Below are 22,063 nucleotides of genomic sequence, written 5' to 3'. Positions count from 1 at the left end.
AGGTGACTAAAAAGATCTCCTTTCTCTTTCAAGTGTAATGTCTCTGGGAAAAATCTGGAAAGTATCATTTATGTTTTTACCACAGGGTTCTGATATGGATCATCGCTAGCCTGAGCCACGGCTGACGAGTGCTAGTTAGGAGTAGGCATTGGGAGCAGATGGGTTCCTCATAGCATGCTAATGGCTCATGGAAAGTGCAGTCGATTTCACTGGGCCCACACTGAGTGAGCTAAGCGGGGGCAGGATCTGATAAGCCTGTTTGTTTCTCTCTGTTCCCCGATGGAAGGACACAGTGAACGACACTGTGCCCCTGCTGTCTCTCCGAGCTAATGACCCACTTGGGCTTTTCATGAACCCAGGCATTTTTTTCTTGTGCTAACGCATGCAAGTGCATTCATGGATTTGAAGGAGGGCACCTCTTGCTAAAGTGAACAGTCTCAATCATGGGCTCTACTAGATCTAAATATGCTTGTATATTATATCTGTGTCCTCTCACCAGGTTAGTCTGACTGGGACGAGTGTGTGCGTTGGGCTACTCGATAGAAGTGGTTGTAGTGGCGAAGGAATCTTCATTTATTTTTTTCGCCTGAATACTCGCAGCTTGCGGGGCACAAAAGGGTGCCGTAGCACTGGCAGAGAGATGGGAGCAGAAATGTTCTGTCTTGCAATTAATTTAAGCATTTCTCAAGCAAAACGTAGGCGATGTGCGCACTTCCGTGCCGACTCGTTGCCTCACGGCACCTTGATTCAATGGTTCTCATTTGAATATTTCATGAGTCATGCATATGGATCTTGATAGCTATGTGTATCTTTTTTTTTTGTACGGCAGAGGAGAATCTGCACCTTTTTTCGGATGAAGCCCCTTAATAATATATAGAATCCTTATTAAAAATGACATGCAGCATAAGTCTTTGCAAGACTGAGTTCTCTTTAGACCCGTTCTTTTTTAAATGTACACCTATCGGCTAACTCGAGGTGTACAGATATATCTGCAAGAAGAGGAAGGAAATAACCCGGTGATGACTATAGGTTTGTTTCCTATGGTCATCAGATGTGCACTGCTGTGCAGACGTGGGCGTTGGGATGCACATGCGCACACCTGTGCCGAGCCACCGCCAATGAGAGTGTGATTATATGCTCTACTTTGTGTGTCGCCATCCGCTTGACAGATGCATCTGTTACGCAAATCTTGATGGATTCTCAGTGTGAATTCCAAATCAAAACCATATTTTGCCTCTCCCCTCCTCGCTTTGTGTCGGCTGTCTGCTCGCCGGTGATTGACGAGACGGAGATGGCGAGCGTGTTGCATCAGATCCTTATCGCCACCACATGTTGACAATTGTTTGATGAATGGGTGTAACGTCTTTTTATTTATTTATTTGATTATTTTCCAAATTTGTAAAATATATTACCTGCTCGCCACAGAAAACGACAATGTCTTTATTTATTTTTTGCTTCGCTTTCAGTTCAATTCATTCTTTTTTTCTTTTACGTTCTGCCCACGTTTTGTGATGCTGGGTTGGTGGTGGTTGTGGCTGTGGGGATGAGCCGACTAGCCCTGTCAGAAATAGAATGTGTTATTCTGACTGAGGCAATTTGTCTGTGCATGGAAGGAAAAGGGGGAAGAAGTTTGCTGGTTATTTTGTCATCTGAGGGTCTTCTCGCTTGGCGTCAACACAAACCAAAAAGGGACATGGATAAGCTAGGAATACATCTCTATTTATCTTTGTGCGATGTTGGGAGGCTTTCAGGACCCAGGCGTTTCACATCACCTCAAAGTTTGTTCTTATCTGTCTCTAGCTCTTGTTTCTAATTTCCATGTATACTCATAATCCGTATTGCTCTTTCACCCCCCCTCCCCCCCACAGTCTACCTGTGTCCCTTAGCCCCGATGCTACTTATTCAGCAAAGGCTGACTGCCAGAATCACAATTAACAGAGGTAGAAATCATTTCAGCGGGTTATGAATATTCAGTGTAAACAGAGCGTTTTTTTTAAACACCACTATCAAATCTCTTGTGAGCTTATTAGAAAGATGGTTGGTTTGATATGCCCGCTCACCGCATAATATGACGATGCCCTGACATTAACCAAGTCTTTGATGAAACAGGTGTGTGTGTATGTCTCTAGAAGTGTCTTACAATACATTGTTTATCATCGATGTCTTACGTCTGTCAGGGCTTCAGACAATTCCTAGAAATAAGAGTTATTCTTTATATGGTTACTTATTAGTATTCGATATTTGAGCCAGACATCCCTTTTTATATCGTGCTTGACCTTTTCTTGTCTGGGTAAATATATCGCTTTCGTTAGTTTGCTTACAACTCAAAAATTCTGAATGATTTTGATCAAGCATTCAATACAGTGCTGTGGGTCAGCGGCTGGGAAAATGTTCCCTCTCACTGCAGTGACTACGAACTAATCGAGAAAAATCCATCTTCATTTTGGTGGGTTGTGAATTTCGGCACACTCCACTTATTCCTTAAATGTCACCTGATGTCGTGAGCGGTGTTATTTGATTGTGATTAGCCTTTCATTATCTTCCTGAAAGATTCCCTGTTCATCAGTAGCCATTTACATTTTCTTTCTGGATGCTTTCTGATATTACAAGTTAGGAGTTGACCTTTTTCGCAGCTCTTATTTCACAGATGTCGAACTCTGAACAGTTCTTTTTTTTTTCCCTCCTCTTGTCGCAGTTGTCGCAAGTAATGTTGTTGTAATTATCTCCCGAAGCTGAGCAACATTATGTTGATGCCGCTGATGTACCATGGTCAAAATCACACTATGTCGCCAGTGATTCAGCATCACCGTTTTCTCTGGCAATAGGGGGGAAAAAATAGAAGCGTTTACACTTCTGACTTGGCATGGCACTGGTGTGCAAAATCATCTAGAGGGAACCATATGCTTCTCTCGCTGCCACATACGCCACCTAGCCGGTACCATCTGTCCTGGAAGCACTGCTCAACACGACTGCAGGCACCACCACGCACAGCACAAAGGACTTCCTCATACATGTATGATGCGGTGGGTCTTCTGCGTGGCTCACTGGGTGTCCACGCGGAGCCATGTTGTCGTGTTGATTCAGGCGTTTGGCTCAGAACGACACGCAACGCAGCATGTTGTGAGTTGATGAGTGCCACGTTTGTGGGAGAACAGTCGGTTCTGTAGGCACTTGCTAGGCATCGGAGCCTTTTAATCCGGTAATTGTTGGGCTGTGCTGTGTTTGTACTTGCTGGTGGGAAGCCGGCGGGCTATTTCAAGTTGGAACGCTATGGTCATAAAAGGGCCACGTTCATGGTTTTGTTGCAGATGCTATCTGGCTTTAAACCTAAATGTAACTTTTGTACCGGGAATCCTTTGTTTTTGATTTCCTTTTGTTCTCTGAATCTTTCCGTTAAGACTGACAAGCCAACTGATTAAAAAAAAAACGTGTCTTCATTTGGAACTCATTTATCAACTTTGAACAATCATGATATCCGGATAGAGAAAGAAAATTGTCAAATTACTCCACCACAACTTTTGTTTAGCAGGCAGGTCAGACCTTCCATCTGAGTGTTGAACTTGAGTGGGGGGGAAAGCTCTTTGTTCTCAGATATTTCCATTTTCCCAGCCACACCCAAAGGCTTCGTCTTCAAATGATCTGATCGTTAATCGACATGTTTAGCATGGCTGATGTGTTTACTTAATCTCCCCAATGCTGATTGGATGGCTGAGGTTCGTTGAAAGAAGAGCCACTGGCTCAACCATAACATCATCCCTTGTTTCATTAGTCTTTGTTTGTATGCCTACGCCAGCAGATATTATAGTTATTCCCCCAATGCCAATTCCCTGAGTGCTATTTTGTGTGTCCGTGTGCATGTTAAACGCCCACAGACCTATGTAAAGCACACAGCTGCAACCCGCTAGTCCAAAGGGTTGGAAAAACCTTAGATGCAATGCTGTCATGCATGTATACACGAAAAACAGCATTATGAATGTTTTGTGTTTTTAAAGTAGGGTGCATAAAGAAAGTTCTTGAACCAACGAAATGGGCAACTCGATGTTCTGCAAATTATTGGTAATTAGCTTTTATTTATTTTGTTCTACTCTTTCTCAATATCAAACCACAGTAGGGTGTTTTCTTATTTATTTTGTCAAGGCAGTGCTTTGTGCAAGAGGCACAATGCTTTGGGACCCCACAAATCAAAATGTAATTTTGGATTCCTGGCGCCGGATGAGTATCAATATGGCAGGGCGGCACATTACAATTATTCATGCTTTTGGCACCCACTGTTTCAGCAGAATGCAATACGTGAACTCTTGCTTTGTGATGGAGCCATTATTTGGATAATGTTGGCCCTAAATTGCATGTTTTATTAGGGCTATTCCATGCTCCATTGAGCAGTAAATTTGTAAGAAGGAATACAATTCATTTTTTTCTCCCTATTGCTTTATGCCTCTTCGCTTTCGCACCGCATTCATTCGTTTTTTTTTTTCAGAATGGTCATATATGGTCCTCTCTCCTTCAATTCAATGGACTTTCTGTGCGCAGTAATGATACAATTTAAGCGAAAGAGACATATTTTACGATGGACTTTGCATCCTAATTTTGAAGACTGTATACATTGACTTTTCTCCTGAAAACACTTTTTTTTTTTTTTTAAATGGAATTTAATCTGTTTGGTTGAATTCTTCCTTGATCATACAGAAGTTTTCGTTTTTTAATTTATAAATACGTTTTAAGTGGTTTGTCACACAAAGACGGTTACAGCAGTCTGTCCTACCCATCTTCAAGGTCGGTTGAGCCACTGCAGCCCTTCTCACTGCTGATAGGCTACAGGTTTACGTAGTGTGACGGGTCCTCGTACAAAAGCGTCTGAGGAAGACGATAAAATACAAATGATGGATTAGGAACTCTATGGAGGGTCGTATGGCCACACGCGCCTATCCTGCCGCTTGATCATTGTGTGTCACAAAAATGGTTCAACGCACCTACGCAGCTAGATGAGCCCGCCCAAAACTTATTTTCCTACCTTTCTTTTGCTCAACAAACATGGCTGAGATCACCACCATCGCTGCGCTGTATTTGTTGTGGGAGTTTGCTGGTTGAGTTTCACCACCTCCTCCAGGAACTCCGCCTGGATGACGGCCGGTTCCAGCGATATTTTCGGTTGACTGGGGCCATCTTCGATGACCTGCTAGCCCGGGTTGGGGCCAGGATCTCCCATCAGGACACCAACTACAGGCGCTCCATATCAGCTGCGGAGCGCTGCGGACCTGCTGAGCGCCTGTCCTCTGTCTTTCTGCCATTGACGTCAGGTCAAGCTCATCGCTGATTGGCTATCAAGTCTGACCTTTTTGGTTCATTTCCTTTTAACTATCCCTTTATTAGGCTTCCAATTTTCGAGTCCACTTCTTTTTGAAGTGTGTTGCATCGCTCACAAAAAGATACATCTGCCTTTCAATGTTTATCACGGGGTTAGTATAATAAACACAAAACGGGAATATGAAATATTCCCATTATGATCCACACCTTCTTTCCTTTCTCCAGACCCATCTCTTTAGCAAACAGTGCCACGGGAGCACAATGGGAACCACTTTGATCAGACTGTGAAGGGGAAAAACTGAGGGCACTCAGTTGGCAGGGGCTGGTTTGGGGGAAAAGTCCACCTACCACCCTCGCCACCCCCCTGGCCTAGCGGGGCTCCAGCTGACAGCCCTGGTACCTCTGAAGGTGCTAACTGAGCTAATGTGAGCGTGCAGGGTTTTTACGTTTGTTGTGTTTGTTTTTCATCTTGATGTTCCGAACTGCCAAGGTGCCACCACGCTGTCCAAAAGTGTGGAGGTGGGGGGGGGGGGGGGGGGGGGAATGCATGGAGGGCCTCGTTGGAAGTGCAAGGTCGTTAACATGGGCAGGAAGGCGCGCATGCACAATGGCATATTTGCCTTTTTAATATCCCAAGATTTATATGCGCTTGCGGTCGCGTCAAGACAGACGTAGGTACGCGCTTGCATGCCCGTGAATAAGCGAAAACCATTTGATCCTTAATCAACATGCAGTCAGGTGCACACTTAAAACAATCAGGCAAATTAATAGGCTTCTTTTTTGCGGGGCCTTTAAGTCATTGTATGCATTAGCTCACTCAAGTTCTTTCCTCACTTGAAAAGCCTCTGCATCTGAAATTTTCTTAACGGCTGTAAACAGGCTTTGGAGGGTAGAGGCCTGTCTTTCAGAGAGCTCATTTCTATAAGCGGCTTAGTGTTTCCACCTCCTCATTACGCACCCTAACCTATTCATGTGGTTTGGGTAGGACATGGAATTATTCCTTACCCATCCTTCCCGTCATATTACGATGATACTAATATGCCAGAAGAAATGCACATGTAGCCTATTATTTGTTATGACCTCACTTTGCATAAACGCAGGCTGTTCAAGTGCATACGTGCAAGAATTCAAAACTTTATTACTGGCGAATGAAACAATCACCTTGGAACAGCCTTGCCCATTGGTTAACATTATCAACCACCAACGCATGCTGATGGCCTTCCCAATGGAGTAGGGTTTGGTTTGTTGCATATTATATAGTTTAAATGGAAACACTTAAGGGAAAGGGAGGCACAATTTCATTATATTTCTCTAAAATGGTGCCTTGGAGCTATCGTGGTGTCTCCAACAAGAACCCAACCATTTGGAAGTAATGTCTTGTGTGGTGGCACAGTGGTTGGCTCTGCTGCCTCACAGCAAGAAGGTTCTTGGTTCAAACCCCGGAGGCGGGGAGAGGTATTTGTGTTGAGTTTGTACGTTCTCCCTTTATTCAAGTGAGTATCCTCTGGGTGCCCCCCCCCCCCACACCACAAAACATGCCAGTAAGCACTCCTGCATGTCCTATAACCAAGGTAGGAGCACAACATCTTGAATTGATTCCCTGGCGCTGCCCTGTGTGGCAGGCATCACACTGCAACAAGTTCCTAGCATTGGATGGGTTGAATGCAGAGAATTGAATTGAGTGTGTAGAAGTGGGTGCTACGCACTGGTGGTGGTTACTGAGGTTCCCCCTTCCCTGTAAAAAGCGTCTTTGAGTGTCTAGAAAAGCGCTATATAAATTCAATCCATTATTAATTTCCAAATGTTATTGATAACATTTATAATCATCATGTTTGAACAGCGGAACTGGAATTGAAAATAAATAAATAAATAAATAAATGGCCACTCCCGAGACAAGTCAACCAGTCCACTCTCGGGTCTATCCTAGGGTGTCATTAAAAGTGCCTGGTACGTTTGACCCCAGGTGGGCGCTATACTTCCGTGAGCTTGGATTCGGCCATTAAACGGACTATGACCGGCGGAGGTGTCATGCACCGAGGTCGCTGGCACGGCTTTAGGACACGGATACTTTATGCCATAGCGCTGCCATCATTATAGAGAAAGTGAAGAAGGGGGTTTAAGCAGGTACGTTTGAGGTGAGAAGGTAGCCTTAAGAGGGAGATTGTTAGACAAGTTGGGCCAAGGGATCAGAAATGTCAAGATGTCTGTTAGGCAATTCAGTCAACTTGTTGCTTCTTTTCTAGTATAGTTTTTAAAGAACTGCATTTAGCCTTATATATAGATACATCCCTATGGCATGAGGGACTCATGGAGGCTGTAGATTTAACAACCTTTCCTGACTCGACAACATGCCCTGTAGCCATTATCTGCTGTGCGGGAAGTAAAATGCCTATCCATATTTTATTCATCATGTTGTATCGCTGCTTGAATTTTTATTTTATTCTTCCTTTGACCTTTACTAAGTTCTGGAGTATAAAATGTTCAAAAGTTTATGGTGGGCTTATTAATGGTACATTTCTTGGCGATTTGAGGAAGGTTGTTAAACAAGTGTCCTGTCATTTTAAGTGCAATACGTTTTTGGATATTCATTTCAGCTGACAAATGACTCTTTTTATTTTTTATTTACCTACCGGATGGACATTACAGCTTGAGTTTATGATTTGAGGTATAAATATTATTCAATCATAAAAATACTTTCATTTGAGAATTGTTGCTTTTTGCCAACCAAAAGACCACATAATTATTCCAAATGACTATAGAACTTTATTCTTTCAGTCTTTTTTTGATTAAAATACTCCTTGTATTAAGGCCTTTTAGATATTTTGCAATGAAAAAATGGTATTGTCCTTTATATTCAGAATACGGATTGGAATCCCTCAGAACAGATTTATTCTTGCAACACAAAATATGTATTTTTAGACAATTAAATGTTCAGATGCTTAGCATCCTTTTACCATTCATTAAAGTCAATGGTATTTTCAATTAAAAGCATAATAATTAGGTGCTTGAAAGTCCTATTCAGTATCCCCCTGGTTATTTGTTGACTCGTTCCACTGCTAATACTTTCTTTGTGTGTTTGTTTCGGCACCCTCCCAAAGACTTTGATTAGTCTGCTCCTTTTAGCCGCCACATTACTTTAATTACAGCAAGCATGCATACTGGGAAAGCCACGGCCCCGTCTCCCCTCCCTCCCTCTCCCTCCGTTTCTCTCTCTATATGCCAACAGTATTCACATCTTCGTCTCTGAAGATTGGAGCACAGCCTGTCTCGCTGTCTCTCTGTCTCTTGATGCTCAGCATCCTCCTTATTGCACAGCCTCTCAGGCTCAATTACAGAGCAGACCTGTGGAGTCTCCAGCGTCCCCGAGGCTGCGTGGAACAGGAGTAAGGCCCTTGGAAAAATGCAAATAAAGTCGCAACACAGAAGTGATAGGAAGACATGCTGTGGCAGAAGTGCGATCTACTTAAGCGATAGCCGCTGTCGTTTGGCCAGGAAATTGGGAGTTGATTTGCACCCATTACTAGAAAGTGAGTAGAGTGTGTGGATGACCCTGTTACGCTGATGAGATGGGAGTGGCTGCATGATGTTAATTCCCCCCGGGTGCCTGCGTGTCCCCATGAAATGGAAACTTAAATGGAGAGGAAAATCGCCGTCCCCTCACAGTGGTTGTGCACAAAGAAATGCACGTGCAGCCCTTTACCTCCCATCGCCCTAACAAGGATATTTTCCATCCTTTTTGGCTTTTTTGTTCTCCCAAATGTTTGAGCTGCAGTGCTGAGCTCCTAAAATATAGTGACTTAAGCCATACTGAATTTAACATGTTCATGTCTCCAATCCCTGCAGACAGTGTTTAAAACGCTTTCCGTGTTCACAATAGTCTGCCGTCTGGACCCATTAGTTTTCTTTAAGGTTGCCTGACTTTCGCCTTTACTATTCAGATTTAATACTGTATCATCTGAGCAGAGCGAAATTTGACACAGGGAACCTACTGCTCAAAGGTTTCTTCATTTATTTAGTTCCAGACGTGTGACCTTAATTGTCATTGCATCACAGCAGTGTTTGGCTTGAGTGTTACAGGGATTTATTTTTATATTTTTTTTTATGCTAAGCTCCATCGCCACTACTCCTCCACTGTAATTAGGCACTGAACTCAATTTTGATGGTTGAGGCCTTTTCCCGTGTGCTGCTCTGTACCAGGCAAAGTGCCCCCTCTGATCTTTGAGCATTTCATTGCCTTCCCCATACCGTGATGATTGCATAATGTCTCCCAATGGAACTGTCTTAAAGTAGAAGTATATATCATTTTTTGGGTTTTTTGTTCCTCGTCACATTGAAGATTTAATTTGAATGATGGGTATTGTTTTATTTTTATTTATTTTATTTTACAGCATGATCATGTTTTCTTTGTCCATTTATGGGTCGTTGGTATTGATTCAGACCTTGCTGTGAGATTAATCATAAAATTCTGTCAAAGGCATTAACATTTGCCTCTCACACCCCATTGCCCCTCTTTGCAAAAAGCATAGCTCTTGAGCTACATTTTTTACAATAACATGCTCTTTATATATATATCTAACTATTTTTCTTAGTACATTTTTTAAGGTCAATCAAGCTATCCAATCTTGTATTGTGTCTTTTTTTTTTTTTTTTTGTACAAAAAGCCATTTCCTTCTTGCGTCCCCCTCTGGTGCACATGCCTGCAGGACTCTTATTCATCTCGCTTTGAACTCATTTTTAATTTTGCGCGGCAGCAGTTTTTTTTTATTAACATATTTATTAATTTATCATTTCTCCCCGAGTCCCCTGCATATCTGCACACCTCGTTTTCTCCCTTTCGGTCTGGATCCAGTCCCCTTTTTTTCCTCTGTCCATTTCCACTGTTCTCCGTGCCGCTAAGCTCACAAATGCCTCACTAATGGAGTGTTAGTTTAATCTCAGTGGCTCTGTCAGAGGCCATTTTCCCTGGTTCTTGTCCTCGCTAATAACAATACGGAGTCTGTGTGGGCTTTTTAAAGCCATATTTATGTTAATGTCTCTGGACGCCTTGCGCTCCTCCGGCCCCATGCCAGCCAGGCGGAAACCAAGTCTGGGGGGGCGAGGGGGGTCTCCAGCACAAGGTCAAGGTATCTTTACGGGGCTCGGCGTGGTGCGGCAAGAGCACTCACTCCGTCTCCACCGCCCAGCCTGATGCCAAGCACCTGTCAGGAGAACAGTTTTCCCCCCACCTAGATAATGATAGCTGTAGCAGAACCAAGCTCCCATCAAGTGTACTTATTGCTCCATTTGAATGGAGAGGCTGTGGTCAGGAAGCTGGAAAGTAGTCCTTTTAAGGACTACTTCTCCCTGGGTGGGTGCGGGTGTGACGGCTTTTGGTAAGAGTTGATGCAAGGTGCCTCCGTAACCAAGGTCATGATGTAAGATCTATGTGTTGTACTGCCACTGCCTACATCGAATTCAACGATTAGTTGATTCATCAATTAGTCGATGGCTAAAACAAATTTTCCGTTTTTATCAATAATCTTTTAGATAATTTTTCACAATTACAGATACCATCATTTTGCTGCTTGATGCTCAAACAATATTTTGTCTGTGGATCACTATAAAATAAATACTTAAGTTTGAATTGGTTGCTTGTCACATAAAGAAAGCAAATTCAAGACCTCACAGATGTAAGCCTGTCACTTGAAGGCATTTGCCTTCAAGTGTCTTTTTTAATTAATTCAATTAAAAGCAAATCTGCAAAAGGAAATCTCGCCATGAGGAAGGATGGATGTTTATATTTCGTATTTACATAAACTGGCATTTGTCATCATTGTAGCTTTCCAGTATTCCTTTTTGTTTTATAATTAAGAATAAGGTTTATATATATATACCAGTGGCGGCTGGTGGTTTTTAAAGTGAGGGAGGAAGGACTGTGCGCTTGGTTGCCATTGGCCTGCTTGCACTGTTGGTGTATGGTGGCATAAGAATGTGAGACTCAAGTTGTTTCAGGGTGTTTTGGTGAACTACAAAGTAGCAGGGAGGGAGTTATGTGAACAATATGTATACAAAGCCACCAGTGGCATCACTGTAATTTGAGAAGGATAGGATGCAAAGCATATTAGTCAAATCAGGCCTACTATTGATTTGTAAAAGTAAATCAAAAAAATCTGGGCCTATCATTGGGCCTATTTTTGCCCTCACTGACTGAAGTTATTTAGCTATGTTTATTTTCAGTTACAATTGCTTGTAATGCTACCAGTTGCGTACCTAGCAAACCATGTAGCACTCACAACACTGACGTTGCCATTACTTCTGGTGACCTTGATTTTGGGAAGTGGTCTACCTCTTTCTTTGGTCGCTAACTTAGCACTGTAACTGAATGAATAGAATGCTTTTTGTAATAAGACGTTAACAATGTCCTCCGTTTCCAATGTTTCCATTGTGCATTTAAGATTTCGCTGTCGCAGATTTCACTTGCTCTGCGTCTCTCAGACTGAGCACCGCGGCAATGCAGACCGGGTTTGCTATCGACAGCGTTGCCAGATTGGGCAGATTTCCCGCCCAATGATAATCTTTCCAGCCTAACGTGGTTAAAAGTAGCCCAATTGGGTGGGAAATCTGACCAATCTGGCAACACTGCTCAACATCCAGGGATCCTGCTTATTGGTTCATAGCGCAGACGGATAGATTTTTGCGCGAACCAGACCCCTTAAGGTCCCACCCACTCAGAGGAGGATTTTCCTCCTCTCTCCCATTGAAACCCATGTTATCCACCGGCCGCCAGTACTTTCGGGAAAATGAATGGGAGTGAACGGAGGCGAAGGGAGGACGTTCCTCCCTGAAGTAATTGTCAATAGGCGATAGGGGGTGCTAATGTCCCTTTACCCAGGGAAACAAACATTATATATTCAAAGGCAATAAAGTAGTCATATTTAAGGGCATTAATTCATTACAATAGTTTGGGCAATCTACATTTTTTATTCTCAACAATGTTAGGGAGGATCTTCCTCCCTCTCCTCAATGGAGAAGCCTCCACTGATATATACATAAATATATGCACACACCCATACATACACACTATAGGAGGCACTCTTGGCGACATGCGCTGCACTGTAGACCATTTTGTTGGCTCCAGGCTGTAATCACTCTTCCTCGCCGTCTCCTGTCCCCTGCTACATGATGACAGGAGAACCAATGGGAAGCCAAGGTGATGAGTTGGCCAACGCTATCCACTGATGCAGAAGAGAAGGCCATGTTTCACAAATGACGGATGATTGGCCCAGCTTCTGTCTCTCTGCAACTTACACGCTCATCTAGCTCATCACAACTCGTATCGTGTCTTCTCTTGTCCTCAGATGCGAAGGAGATCGTGCTGAAGGCCCAGATCCTAGCCGGTGGCAGAGGGAAGGGCGTGTTCGATAGCGGCCTTAAAGGTGGAGTGCACTTAACCAAAGAGTGAGTATGAAACGGTGTGCTTGCTCTCCTATCACAAGAGTGCTATTTAGAAGGTGGATCCTTCAGTCCTTCACCAAACACACCTACTCCATCTCCCCCAATCCTGCATCTCATGCCCCTGCAGCTTTTAGAGTGGGATGACTCAAAGAGCCGTCTAAAGGATACTCCCCCGACATAAAGACACAGTCTGGACTACTTATGCTGTCAACAAACAGATTTCCTCCGTTCTCAAAGTCCTTGTTTTGCTATCTTCCCTCAATTAAACTTTGAAGAAAAAACAGAAAAGTGAGAGTGGGTTTTTAGTGTTGGCAGACATGTTTATGCATCCCCTGCTGAGTTTTTCCCTCTCGATGGATAATGGAGTTCTGGGCTATTGCTGAGGCTTATGTTGTCCTAGCCCGGCATTACAGGATGCGACAGATGTATTCCACCGTAAACACACTGGAATATTTCTCTGCCTTTCTCTCCTTTTGAAAAAGTCCAAACAGCTCAACACGGCTCAGCTTGCGTTCAGTTTCTGAAAATGTCAAGCTAACAACACGCTATCTGGGGAAAAAAATAGGGATTCATGACAGATGCACCGGATATGCATCATCGCTGTTTGTTATCTTTTTGTATTTGTAGCAGTTTATGTGCTTTTGGGGGAGGTTTGCGACCAGCGGTTTACCTTCTGCTCATCCATCAAAGGATGAGCAACACTTCTCTATATCATGATGTACAAAACCAGATGCGACTCGAGACATCCTCCTTGGCTAATGATCCTAAATAGCAAAAGTCAGGCTGTGCACAACCGAAAGAAAAAGAGAAATCTGCAGTCTTTCAATACAACGCTTTGTCTGAATATATGTCGGGTTAATCCTCAGGAAATCGCTGCAAGTTTCTGCTCGGCCTGAGAGGTGCTCTGAGAATGTGGAGGCAATAATCAATGTATGTCTCTGCTTATCAGTCTTTCTTGACTATAAATCCATTGTGTTGATAAGATGACTTCATAACGTCTCACCCTTCACTCACAGTCCCACGGTGGTGGGGGACTTAGCGAAGAAGATGCTAGGCTTCAACCTGAGCACCAAGCAGACACCAAAGGAGGGAGTCAAGGTCAAAACGGTGAGTTCCTGTGTTGAGTCACACACACAGCTCTCACACCATGCTTTGTTTTATTTCGGTGGTGTTGCACCTCCATTACAAGGTGCTTTTCAGGGCAATACCGCCGTCCTGTTGATGGCATGGAAAGAAACATGCTTCTCTAGTTGTGGTTTATTATTTTTTCTCCGTGGTAGACGACTGTAGGTTTTTCCCATTTAGTTTTACGGTCCACTGCCATAAATAAAACATGAACCCATGTCCACTGTGAATTCTAAGTGTTTAGTTAAGAGCTATTTCTATGTGCCTCTAACAAGCAGAATTATTAGCTTCCACATACGCACCGTGCGGGCGGCAAGGGCCTCGGCAAACCCTGAAAACACGCATTTCAGGTAATGAAGTCCCCCTGCCCTGTGGCTTGTCTGCCCCCCACTCCCCCTCCCCATTGCGCTCCATCTCTTCCTACCCCTGCTCTTTTCCCTCAGTCTTTTCCTCTCCTGTCGCTCCTCTTAACAGAAATATGTCCTAGAGCTCTCCATTAAGAGTTGCTTTCATTCTCACCAGCCAGCCGCATAGCTCTCTCCCCCTCCGCTCCTGCCCTTACTGCTATGTTTGGGAACACGCTCACGAATGTCACTTTGCAGAGGAAATTCCCAGCCACTAGATCAATGCAAAGGCACACGGGCAGAATTTCTAAATGACTAAACCGCAGGGTCGATGATCGACCACCGAGACGTAGTACTCCGGGCTCCGACGCTGTTACAACCGGCCTTTGGGATAACAACCAGTAGTCCGCTGTCAACCTGCCAGTGAAACCCCTGTCCATCCCACTGCACCACAGAGCAGGGCAAAGTGCTCCAACACTACGACTGAGAACAAGGGCAGCAGCCCTCGTGGCTCCTGGCTCGGTTACACTGCTCCGCTGTCAGAGGGCACAGAAGGAACCAGGAGACGAGATGGATAAATAAAGAGGACACGGGGAGTGGAGGGCAGCACAGGTGTTGATGGAGGCTACTGAGATGGAGATCAGTCTGGATGTGGACACGTTCAGTCTGAAGAGAGAGACGAGCCCAGACAATATGGGAAGCAATTCTCTGCCACGGATAGAGCGATGGTTGCAGATGAGGTTGTTGTTGTTGTTGTTGTGCGGACAGAAAAGGCTGTATATTCTGCTTTTGGCCGGAGAGGATTGTCGACGCCTACTCGGTGGGGCAGAGCAACACAGCTGGAGGGCTGGCCTTGTCAAACGTCTCATCAAACCGCCCTGACTAATAGGAACAACACTGCATCCACACTGCTGTGTGTCTGCCATGCTCCATATTCAGCTCCCTCATTGCACTCCCTGTCTGACTCTGCCTCAAACTTTACTTTTATTCGACTTTTGTCGAATAAACTCAGGGTTCGTCAATCATTCAGGTCCCCTTGTTCCCACGTACACCGACATCCTCCCACTTCCCTTCGTCTATCTGCAGTCTCGGCAATCCACTCAACGTTGTTCCTTATGGTCTTCTGACCCATGGCCATGTCCAGGTGATGGTGGCCGAGGCCCTGGACATCACCCGAGAGACCTACTTCGCCATACTGATGGACCGCTCGTGCAACGGGCCGGTCATGGTGGGCAGCCCCCAGGGAGGCATGGATATCGAGGAGGTGGCCGCCAGCACCCCGGAGCTCATCTTCAAGGTGAGTTCATACCGCCGCATTACAATTTTAAATTGGTTTAGGGCATAGAGATGCAATCAGCAAAGGCCTCAAGATAGACAGCAGCCATTCGTTCTTATTGCAAAGCTGCCTAATGGCCACCGCAAAGACACTGTCATTTGTTTTGTTGTGTGTACCTGCATGGGAGGCAGGAATACCTTTTTGAATTGATCCTTTTTGGCACAATGAAATGTAAAGCCGACCCACATTTTTGTCAAATGGTTAAATATTGAGTCAAGAACTGAGACCTGTTTTGGTGTCGCTCTGTTGGTCCAGTGGTACTAGTGGGCCAGTACTTCTACTAGGCCATTGATTCTACTGGGACAGTGGTTATACTGGGACAGTGGTTGTACTGCGTCAGTGGTTCCACTGGGCGAGATGTACATGTAGTTCCAACACTGCCCCCCGTTGACAGCTTCTTGGTTCCATCCCCCTATCTACGCAAGCTGCCTCAGGCATCTTCACCGCAGTATCTACAAACCTCTACCTGCTCCGTAATGACATGAATCTGTATTCACAGTGAGCAGCTCGGGATGAAAGCGTCTCGTAAAATACTAAACAGTGCGATTTACCATCAGCCCAACAGCGAGGCCTGGCTGTTTATTTAGTTGATCCGAGAAGCCAGATCCCGCGTTGAGGAATAATTCTGTCGCACAAGGTTACCTGTGCAAGCTCATCAAAGAGGCATTGAGCGAAAGCTTTTGCCACAGTGAAATTTACAACCCTCTGAAAAGCCGCCGTGGATCCGACGTGGAGCTGAGCATAAGTAACTGCAAATAAAGACAGAAATAAATGACACACCCTGTTGATTTAACGACTTCTTTCACCCATGAAATTATGTCCCAGAGGATCTCTCTAAGCGTCAATGCTGTGAAAGTCCCATATTTAAAACATAGACGTTGTGTCGTCTCCAATCTGCCATGTACTCTCTGTTTCACGTTAACATTCACTGCCTTTTTCATTTGAGGTTAAATGTTCAAACCTGTTGGTCCTTCGGTTCTAGTGGCTACCAACGCCTTTGTCCCACATACGTGTTATGATTCCTGTGTTTTCTCTTCTCTTGCAGGAAGTCATCGATATATTCGAGGGAGTTAGAGAGGATCAAGCACTACGCATGGCATCCAATTTGGGTTTCAAGGGACCTCTGGAGAGACAGGTAATGCTGCTGCTGGAAGCTTCCACTGCTCCGGTGCAGAGGAACCGACACACGCATGTTGGAACACAGCAGACATTCACACAAAAGGCTCCGCCGTGGATCACGGCGCTTCACATTTGGATGCTCGTAGCAGACTGTCATTTTACTAGTCCCCCTACCAGATGGTCTATTGTCATATCTGGCAGAGGGGTGTTTGGCCGTATTTCCCCATGCCAGGCTAAGTGAGTTTAGATAACTATTTGGGGTGTTCATGATATTCAGCAAGCACTGCAGTGTTCTAGACAGTGCTTTCTGAACATTCTGAGGGCTGCGTTATAAACCGGCAGTTTCATTTTGGTAGGATGATTAATTGAGCTCCTGAACAACGTGTGTGTGTGTGTGTGTGTGTGTGTGTGTGTGTGTGTGTGGGGTGTGCTCATGCGCAACATTCAAAGTGAGGAGAAATCCGTCCTCGCGCTCACTCTTAATTCATGGTGAAAGTGGTTTGCGGTGTTTTATTGCCTGTGCGAGGTGGGCCGGGTGGCAGGGAGACGAACTTCTGGGTAATTACTGTCCTGTGTGGCTTTTCGCAGGCGGCAGATCAGATTAAGAAGCTCTATGATCTCTTCCTGAAAGTCGACGCCACTCAAGTCGAAGTGAATCCTCTGGGAGAGACTCCCGAAGGACAAGGTACGGTGTACACTGCTCAGGGTTGATACGAGTGTGGGTATGCGTTGGTGCTGCTTAATATGTGCAGCTGAATACATTCTTTGACTGTGAATAAGTAGACTTGTTCACATTTTTTAGTAGAACCATTGGTAGTCTCAAATTATGCTCTGTGATATTTCCTTATCCTTTTAGAACAAAATGCTACTTTCTTTTCATTTTTTTTGCTTGCTTATTCGTACATGCAAATGCAATCGAGTTACAATTCAGATTGAGTATATAGGCTCACAAAGCTTTAAATGCACGAAAGCTCATGTGACTGAATTAGAAGCAGTCATTTGGTTTTCAATTTGACCTAATGTGGAATTACTTCTCCTTTTCATATCATGTTGCTCATTAAATAATGGAACACAGGCAAACTTCTTTCACTAACTGAATGAGACACTACAGATAGCTTGAGATTGCCCAATGTCCCTCATGGACTGTATTCATACAAAATCCTAATATCCCTTCAGAGAGGCTCCTGAATTGTGGTATTATCCCGGTCTACTACCACACAATCTTCAGTTTCTTACATCCTGTGTGCTGTGCACGCCAGTTAACAGTCCCTGGAGTGGGGAGGATAAAAACATGACAAGAATATCAATGACACAGAGAATAAATATGTTATAAACATAGATACGTTTGGACGAATAACTTGACAGAGCAATACCCAAAACATGTAACGGAAACAAATATCCCTCTCTGGGAAGTCTCTCGCTCCCCCTTGCTCCTCGCTGTTAAACTGCTGATACTGAGGGTCCCACCTTCTCTCTCCGTTAGCGCTTATTTGAAGAAACACATTCCAGGCATGCAGTCATGTGATGTTTACGCCTGGGTACTAGGTGAGAGCTTCCATATATGGTCGAGATAAAAAAAAAAATCCAAGTAAGCGTACACCTTAAAATGTCATAGGTGATGTCTCTATGTGATAGAACATGGTGGGAACGATGTTCTATGTTCGAATCCCAACTTATATATTTTTACTAACTTTAGCAACTCGAGCAATTACCAAAAACGAAAACAAAAATCACTGAGGACAATAGAGAGTGAGCCTGCCAGACTTCAGTCCCGCTCGCTTTAACTTGGCCAAAACAATTATTTTGCTCCTCACCAAATTGGGGGAAATAAACAAAGCATGAATGCCCATGAGAAGAAGGTTCCGTCCTCACTAATTGCTGCAAGGTTTCATCTGTTTTCACCCATTAGAAAAATAACACTGAACTTGCCCTGAACTGTTATGCTCCCGTAGTTGGTACCTGCGGTTGTCTTGTCTGCAGTGTTGAAACCTGGTTACGCTGCACACTTCTTCCCAGACAGGCTACAAAACACTGGAATGTTTCAGGTCTTTGATGTTTTTATTTCTTCTCAAAAACGGCTTGCTGATGTGCAAGTGGTTGCCATCACAGTTTGATGAGATACGTTCCTAATTCCTTATGAATTTTGCTAGGCCGCCAAGGCTAGCACACAAAAGAACACTAAATACTCTGCGTGCCTGGTAGACCTCAAATCAACAGATGCCAGATCATCTTTCATTCCGAGGGAATTTTCAGTTGGATCAACATGGCAAGGAACTTTTTTGTGACTATAGTTTTTGCAACACAAAGTTATAATCTTGATTCTAATCAATTTGCTGATTTTTGAGGAAAAATACAGATAGTTACCGCTTGCTTCTGCTAGCCATGAACAAGTATATCTGTGTATTACTGATAAGAGATGTATGTGTCTATTCATCAATGTGTGCTTCCCAATCATTGCATCTACCAAATATTATCTATTTTCTGTAATTAATATCAGATGAATGTTTCTCAACCACTTCCTTTGGTCTCTTCGCAATGCATGATCGCTTGGAAGTGTAAAAATGCAATGCCTGTTTAGCAGTACAGCCTCATGCTTTCGGGGGTTGTCAACATAAGCCTCAGTGTGCCAACCCGTGAAATAATTAAGCCTAATGAGACTGAGGGGATATCCGGAGCTTCAGTTTAAGCTCTAGTGTTTTGTATCCATTTTTCCTCTCTAGAAATGTTAGTTTCAGTGTCTGTTTCTACTTTTTTGTAATTCTGTCCATCTGGTTGTCGTGTGTCCCTCTGTCGTGTCTTCCCTTCCAACAACTCCCGATCCCTCCTCTAGTGGTTTGCTTCGACGCCAAAATCAACTTTGACGACAACGCAGAGTTCCGTCAAAAGGCGGTGTTTGCCATGGACGACATGTCGGAGAGCGACCCCACCGAGTCGGAGGCGGCCAAGTGGGACCTGAAATACATCGGACTGGACGGAAACATCGCCTGTTTCGGTACGGTCACAGGAAGACGCACGCACACACACACACACACACAGGGGTCTTGCACACCATAAAAAGTGATCAGCGGCCGTTTAAACCCCTTCTTGAGCCACACCTGAAGGGTCCCTGGGGTAATATAAGTCCAGCGCTCTGATTGCAGTAACACAAGTGAGGCGGTTGTGGGTTGAAACTTCGAGTCAAAGTAAAGGCTGCCCGGGCTCGGCATTACAAACGGCTTCCGGAGGACTCCAGGAGGAGTGATGCCGTAACCAATGCACTCTAATTATCCGTAATCCGCCCAGAAAGTCTCTAGTGAGCCAGATTGTTAGCATTCTCATTTAGCACCCCCTCTCTCTTCATAAATCAAAGCGTTAACGGTGTACCGCGGTTCTAACAGTTGCTCCCACTAGCCCCTTAAACACATTAGACCTGTTCCGTTAGCCAAGTAACCCCCACTCAACACCCCCTTGTTGGGACTACTGTGGATGGCATCACCGCCAATGGCAACTCTGGCCCGTTTGAACAGCAAAAACGGCAGGTTTTTAGGGGCCATCAGGTTCCTTAAGAACTCTATAAATCACCACCACTGTTACTGACAATTGTTAAGGCACGTTTCCCTTTCGTTGAGGCCTCTGTCAGGGAGCCTAACCGGAGCCAGGCTCACTTGGCTAAACCAAATGAGGGAGGACGGTTCGCACACTGAAACACTTGGCTGTCAGGTCGCTCAGCATGGGGGCCACACACGGGCGCCAGGCTGAACGGCCACAGTGGGCAGCAAAAGAGCGCAGCCAGAGCGCTCATCATCAAAGCGCGCTGCTCTAAAGTCAAGGGCACAAAAAGGACCAGCCATAATCCACTCTATGGCAAAGTGTTGGATGTCACTGATTAGAAGACGTGGAGTCGCGTCGGCGGCCCACGGCTTTGAATCCGTAGCTGAAGGAAGCAACGTTTACGGAATGATTAAGCAAACAAATAAAATCAACAGAACAAAGAAGCACTCTTTACTTGCTGATGGTTTGCGCCTTGAAATCAGTGCTCTAAATAGTATCGCTCCTTGTCTTAAGTGTGTGCAATGTACTTGGCACTGTTTTACATTTATATTTGTATTTTTCTGGGCTGATATTATCATGCTCACTGTCACTCAGATTCACTTGGACAATACACATTGTTGCAGATGACACATCGTTCTGAAATGCTTACGCATGCTCATTACCTCTGCCTTCCGACAGTGAACGGAGCCGGGCTGGCCATGGCGACCTGTGACATCATCGACCTGCATGGAGGAAAGCCTGCCAACTTCCTGGACCTGGGGGGCGGAGTCCAGGAGAGACAGGTGTACGAAGCGTTCAAGCTGCTCACCGCCGACCCAAAGGTAGAGTTCATACGATGACCTCAAGCTCATGTCTGGGGAACACGACTCCTATTCATTATATCATTCTCAATGTGTAAATAATATGGGCAAACTGAAACGGTGGGTGCTGTGGAGCTGCTTCATACTTCCACGTCCAGTTGTGTTGGTTCATTGTACAAGGTGAACCCACCGTATATTTATGAAGGCCGTGTATATATAAAGTATAAGGGCTGGATGATCCAACCGCCATTACCGTTTCTCCTGGCTTCACTAAAATGTTATTTTTTTTAAATCAATGTGCGTTTGGTCAGTGCTCTCAAAACCAAATATTGCGTTTGTCTACATCTGTGTTAGGTGCGCGAATGCTAGGCTCTAATTAATTTTAACCAATTCTATTTGTCTCTGATGTTTTAGTGAAACCAGGAGATACGGTTATGATGGGAGACCCAGACCAGTATGGTCCTTTTTTAATGAAGTGTATTTTATTTTATTTTTTTTACAATAACACGTGTTGTTGTTGCACACCAGAATAGTTTCGGATTAAACGCCGGTAGTCTTATGTGCACTCACGCAAACGAAAGCACACATATGTACTTCCAGAAGCATACAACGTTGTCAGGCAACCAACAGTAAAAAACCAACAAACTCCTGTGCCTAACAAAAGTGTCAGCTTGCTGTATTTTATTGTGATGACATTTTCAGCAATATTTTTCTATACCATATTTCACTCACCTTACGCAGCCCCATATCTATAATATAATAAGGAATGGGTATGGCACGGATGATATGATTCTGTTCCCACAATAAGTCGTGTTGTGTTAACTCCTGTCGATGTTTATAGTCTCTACACTGGTGTAGTGTTGTGTTTAATAAGTAGCAGGAGACAGGGAATGTTTCCATCGGAAACATTCCCTGTCATAGTGTAAACCAGTGTGTAAACCAGAGTAAATATACCAGCGATGCATATTGTAGCTATAAGGGGATAAATGTTAGAAGGAAGAGTCTGACAGGCCAGCAGGCGATTCATTGGCTTAATGTCTTGCATGAATGTTTCAAACATGTCCATTAGG

At 44.4% G+C, this 22,063-nt stretch overlaps 1 protein-coding gene across 1 annotated transcript in view; it reads left to right on the top strand.

Annotated features, from left to right (window-relative positions):
• The window catches only part of suclg2 (succinate-CoA ligase GDP-forming subunit beta), a 69,387-nt gene that overhangs the window by 16,826 nt on the left and 30,498 nt on the right, over positions 1-22,063 (top strand). The window contains exons 3-9 of the mRNA XM_030374528.1: positions 12,642-12,741; positions 13,755-13,845; positions 15,352-15,504; positions 16,589-16,678; positions 17,251-17,347; positions 19,493-19,654; positions 20,872-21,014. Coding sequence (XP_030230388.1) covers positions 12,642-12,741; positions 13,755-13,845; positions 15,352-15,504; positions 16,589-16,678; positions 17,251-17,347; positions 19,493-19,654; positions 20,872-21,014 — 836 coding nt within the window. The remainder of the gene's footprint in view (positions 1-12,641; positions 12,742-13,754; positions 13,846-15,351; positions 15,505-16,588; positions 16,679-17,250; positions 17,348-19,492; positions 19,655-20,871; positions 21,015-22,063) is intronic.

The sequence above is a fragment of the Gadus morhua genome, chromosome 13 (genome assembly GCF_902167405.1).
Source record: "Gadus morhua chromosome 13, gadMor3.0, whole genome shotgun sequence".
Taxonomy (NCBI): domain Eukaryota; kingdom Metazoa; phylum Chordata; class Actinopteri; order Gadiformes; family Gadidae; genus Gadus; species Gadus morhua.
Note: the sequence above shows the minus strand (reverse complement) of the source record. Positions and strands in the feature narration are given on the sequence as shown.